This window comes from Hirsutella rhossiliensis (assembly GCF_020360975.1).
Source record: "Hirsutella rhossiliensis strain HR02 chromosome Unknown scaffold00019, whole genome shotgun sequence".
Taxonomy (NCBI): domain Eukaryota; kingdom Fungi; phylum Ascomycota; class Sordariomycetes; order Hypocreales; family Ophiocordycipitaceae; genus Hirsutella; species Hirsutella rhossiliensis.
The window spans coordinates 557,761-562,847 of NW_025408685.1; the positions used below are offsets into that span (position 1 = coordinate 557,761).

The 5,087-nt window shown below is 49.8% G+C and overlaps 2 protein-coding genes across 2 annotated transcripts; both read right to left on the bottom strand.

The window, feature by feature from the left end:
* Positions 1 to 653: 653 nt before the first annotated feature.
* On the bottom strand, positions 654 to 2,316 carry HRG_11214 (reverse transcriptase (RNA-dependent DNA polymerase) domain-containing protein; the record flags this gene model as incomplete). The annotated part of the gene is made up of 3 exons (XM_044869684.1): positions 654 to 1,118; positions 1,212 to 1,631; positions 1,696 to 2,316. The coding sequence occupies 3 exons, from the start codon at positions 2,314 to 2,316 to the stop codon at positions 654 to 656; spliced, it is 1,506 nt and encodes a 501-aa protein (XP_044715237.1).
* Positions 2,317 to 2,714: 398 nt separating this feature from the next.
* On the bottom strand, positions 2,715 to 4,506 carry HRG_11215 (GAG-pre-integrase domain-containing protein; the record flags this gene model as incomplete). Its single annotated transcript, XM_044869685.1, has 3 exons — positions 2,715 to 3,352; positions 3,442 to 3,960; positions 4,098 to 4,506. The coding sequence occupies 3 exons, from the start codon at positions 4,504 to 4,506 to the stop codon at positions 2,715 to 2,717; spliced, it is 1,566 nt and encodes a 521-aa protein (XP_044715238.1).
* Between the last annotated feature and the right edge of the window lie 581 nt (positions 4,507 to 5,087).

Sequence of the window (5,087 nt, forward strand, 5' to 3'; positions counted from 1 at the left end):
AGGCGAGATCTTTATAGACTGCCTGAATATGAGAATGGAAGGGAATGGTAGTGAATGGAAGCATCTGATCGGATCATCTGGAAGCCACTGATGCGTTGATGATGCCTCCTAGAAGTTTCTGTGGGGAAATGTGGAAACGGACTGTGCGAATAGGGGGTCAGACTGTTGGAGGCTGATATCCTATGTGTGACAGACTGTTGGAGGCTGATATCCTATGTGTGACATACCCCCCCAGGTTGTGCTGGCTAGTGGGCAGTGCAAACTGAAGAAAGAAACTAGATCCCTAGCAACGTAGAGATATCGATGAGACCGAGTTGTTTGACGAAAGTAGCAAATTTCTGGCCTGGCAGAGCTTTGGTGAGGCCGTCTGCAATCATCTGGGAAGTAGGCGTATAAGTGAGCTTATAGAGGCCTTTCTAAGGATTGAACCCTGGGATGACTTGCGAGTCTTTTTATCATCAGCGAAAGCAGCGTCGGATGCGCTTTGGAAATCGCTATGATGTTGAGCGTGGAGCTGAGGAACAACATCCTCGTCGAGGCAGGGTTTTCCTGAAAACTGGATGGCGAGATACCTAGTGGCGTAAAGGTACTCGATCAGATGGTCTGCGAGCTTGGAGTGATGCTCGGAAGGGTTGTTGAGGAATTCAGCTAGTTTAGACGCTGGCTTGGCTATGTCCGAGCGGGTGATAGCTGCGGCGTAGGTCAGTGATCCAACTTTGCTCTGGTATAGCTGAATTTGGTCTGGAGAAGCCCGCCCTGTGTGCGGCTGGACTTCGTTGCACGGGAAAGGGCTCCTCTGAAGTGGTCACGCCGTTGAAGGTCGAACCGTTGAACCATCCTTTCAATGTAGGAGTCTTGGCATAGCCAAAGCTTCCTGTTGGGTCTGTCACGTAGGACTCTGATACCAAGGAACCATTGTAATTCCCTTGGTCTGTCATCGCGTACTTCCTCTTGAGGGCTGCAACCATCTCATCAGCTGCGTCCTCGTTTTCCTTGCGATAGAGGAAAACAATATCGTCAACGAAGAAGAAAACAGTGAGCCAGTCGTTCTGGAAGATGCAGGGTTCGTCGGGACACTGTGTAAGACCAAGCTCTCTGAATGCAGCAGTGAGTTCCTTCTGCCAAAGAAGAGGGGACCGTCGGAGGCCATAGAGGGCTCGCATGAGGCGAAGAGCCCATCCCTGTCTGTAGTATCCGTCTGGGAAGGCTACATAGACCTCCTCCTCGTCTTCTAAGAGGGCGTTTGTGAAGGCATTAACTGCGTCGAGCTGTCGGGTCTCAAGGTCGAATTTGGCGGTGATGGCCATGAGAATCCGGAAAGAACGTCCTGCAAGGGTTGCTGCATAGGTGTCCTTGTCACCTAGCTGTTGAAGATCTCCTCGAACACAAAGACGGGCTTTGAACTTTGTAAGAAAGCCATGCTTGTCGAACTTATACTTAAAGACCCAGGTAAGTGGCAAAAGCTTGCCCGTGACCTGGTCTCTGGGGACCGCTCTGAAGGTTCCTCTCTGTTGGAGTGCTTTCCACTCGGCGTGGGCTCCTTCTCTGAACTGAGGACCAAATCTGTGGGTGCGAAGTTCCTTATACGTCGTAGGTTCGGGAGGAAGGTGTCGTCTGTGAAGTTTTCTTCTCTGCCGAGAAAGAAAGAGCTGTGGAATTGACCCTTAGTGTTGGTCGAAAAAGCACTGAGCTTGCGAGGCTTTGGAGTGCGGGCTGAGCGCCGTGGCTGAGAGTCACTCGGACCGGGGTCCGGTGTCGGATATGGGTGCTGAATGTCATGAAACTCATCCTGATCATCCGAGTCCTCATGATCAGATGGTTCGGGTTGTACCACAATCGTGGTGGCGTCTCCTTGGTCTGAGGTTGAGGAGATTGCTCAACGGGGTCAGGTTCAGGTTCATCGATTTGAGTGGGGATTTCCTCGTAATCCGACTCGTCCTCGATGTGGGCTGGAAGCTGTACTTCCACGCGCTGCGGGATAGGTTCTGGTGGCTGATCATTTCCGTCATAGAAGATGCTTTCATTGAAGGTCACATCTCGGACCCTTCGGACTTCTGATGTGGACGGAATCCAGATCCTGAAAATGTTCGTGGAATCATATCCAACGAGATAACCGATTTCTGTGTGAGGGTCGGTCTTTAGGTCCTTCTTCTGTCTGTTCTGAATGGCCTGGGGTGTCAAGGGATAGGCTCTGCAGCCGTATGCCTTGAGAAACGTGATGTCAGGCTGGTCTTGCTGGTAGCCTATGTCTCTGTTGTTGTCTCGCAGCCACTGATGAAGCAGCTGGAAAGGCGTTCGGAAGCTGTGGTTCTGCATGGGCGATCTGTTGTGCAAAAACACTGCAGCTTTCCAGGTTTCTGGCCAAAGATCAGATGGTAAATTGGCATCAATTCCCATTGTTCTGGCCTGGGCAGATATTACCCCCCCAGATCGCTCTGCAGAACCGTTTTGAGCGGGAGTGTAAGGGGCAGAAGGTTCATCTTGAATCCCCTTTTCCTCGATCCAGCTCTCATACGCACTCTGAAGAGAACGATCGTTATCACGGTGGATAATGCAAATGTTGAGATTCCATTGGCGTTGAACCATTGCCTCGTGGTTTCTCAAAGCAGTCATAACGGACCCTTGTGTCGCGTCATTCAGAAGGTAGATGAAGATCATGCTTGTAAATTCATCTTTGATAAGAAGAACAGCTTCCTTGCCGTTGAATGAGGTGTTCATACTGAAGATATCAACGTAGATTCTCCAGAATGGTCTGGGGCTCGGTTTTGAGGGTTCGGCGAGACGACCTTCTTTCCCTTCCCAAGGGAACACGCGGTGCAATCGATGGTAACTGGGCCTTTGATCTTCGAACCCGTCGTGTTCTCAACAAGATGCTCTAGGGCTTGAGCGTTCAAGTGACCTAGGCGCTTATGCCAAAGCGTAGCATCTGCTGTTTTCACTGCGCGAGGTGCAGATGAAGATGTGAAGTTGGAGGCGTGAGAGTCCTCCTTAATCGGGTTGAACTCGATGACCGGTTGACGAAAGCGGCGTTTCGTATGAAATATAATCTGATCGTCTTTAGAGACGCGTCCAGATAGTGGATTCCAGTTGTATCCCTTCGCAAGAAAGCGGTCGAGGGATGCGATGTTGGTGTGGAATTTTGGCACGAAGGCAACTTCGTTGAGCTGAAAAAGTCCTCCTTCTTCAAGCTTCATACGGACTGTGCCGTAGCCAAGGATCTGAAGTTGACTATCGCCTGCAAAGAGCTCTTCTGGCTCTGCAAGGGCGGTGTAGTCAAGAAAACAGGATCGGTTGTTGCAAATGTGTGTGTCTGATCCGGAATCAAGGATAAAGGAGTCATACAGCGGGTAGACTGCCTTTCCCGTCGAGAAACTGGTTGATGGAGGTGTTGAGGAGGCGGTGTGTTGTCAGGAGCTGGTAGAAGACCGGCAAACGCTGTACCTTTAACGGAGGAGTCGGACGATTTCTCCATTTCCTTCTTCTTGAAGTCTTGTGCTTTCTCCGTCATCTTCTTTGCCCATGGATTGGAGTCGAGGATTTCCTTGATCTTCTTCTCAACCTTCTGATCAGGAGTCCAGCCATCAGGCCGAGCTGATTTGATGAGATAGAAGCAATCTACGAAGCGGTGATATTCTCCGCAGACACACATAGGAACACCATCAGCGTTCTTGCTTGAAGACCACTTAGGCTTGTCCTCTTTCCTCTCCGATTTCTCTCCCTTGCCTTGGAAGGCAGCTCCGAATGATCCTTTGCTGTTGTTGGCGGCCTTGATTCGGTGAGCTCGTTCAAAGATCTCACTGATCTTAATGCCGTCCGGGAAGTCGGTCTTCCAATCAGGCTTGCCGAATACGGCCTCGTCTTCCATTTTGTTGACCCAATAGTCTGTGAATGGGGCGTTGATGGACGAAACAGCCTGTAGGAAATCTTGGGTAGGGCGAAGGTCCTGGACATCAGGAAGCCCTAATTGCTTTGCCTCAGTGAGGACTTTCTGCCATTGGGTGACCCAAGCTTCGATCTTGGTCCTGTTTGGCGACTGAAGGGTGGAACGATAACGCTGAACAACTTCCTCTCGAGTGCCCAGTCGGTTGGGGCCACACGAGCCTGAAGCAAGGCAAGTTGCTTTGCAACGTCGTGTTCCTCGGCAATGGTGCTGTAGTAGTTGCCGATGGTCTTGACGATGTGTTGTTGAAGGCTGGCGAGTGCCTTCACTTGATCCCTATACCCTTGAAGCTTCGAGCGGTATTGGGTGTGGAGGAATTCGAGACGGCGAAATTCCTCCGAGGTCAGATCCACGAGATCAGATGCTTCGTGGTTGATTTGTCGGAATGTTGGTTCAACTGGCTGCTGAAGAACCGGCTTACCCTCCTTGACGGCAGGGTCCAGAAAGTCCCAAAGACTGTGGGACGTGGCGAATTTCTTGATGATAGAAATCCATTGTTTCCAGTCGCAAGGGCCGTTGAGCACGGTGCCCTTGGAAGAGCCATCAAGATCTAGAGCTGAGCTCATTGTGGAAGCTATTCTGCGCAGCGGAATGAACGAGAATAAGATACCCAGTCAATGGCAGACCGGGCTCATAACTATCGCACGGAGGATGAGCAAGTGGGCATAAAGATCAGGGACTGGAAGACTCTTGATTCTGCTATCTAAGGTGGGAAAGAGGCGAGATCTTTATAGACTGCCTGAATATGAGAATGGAAGGGAATGGTAGTGAATGGAAGCATCTGATCGGATCATCTGGAAGCCACTGATGCGTTGATGATGCCTCCTAGAAGTTTCTGTGGGGAAATGTGGAAACGGACTGTGCGAATAGGGGGTCAGACTGTTGGAGGCTGATATCCTATGTGTGACAAAGGGGCTCTATAATATAGTCTAAGGGAATAACCCTTAAAGATAAAAGACCTCTACTAGATATCTATACCTTCCTTTAGGAAAAGCGGGTTAAGATAAGCCTATCCTAATAAATAAAAATATGCATTTTATATATAAGTTAATTACGATCAGAATAAATACCCTATTACCTATTTTAGCCTAGCGGTTCCGAAGATATCCGCGATACGAGAATAGGTAGGGCATAGAATATTCTAGTT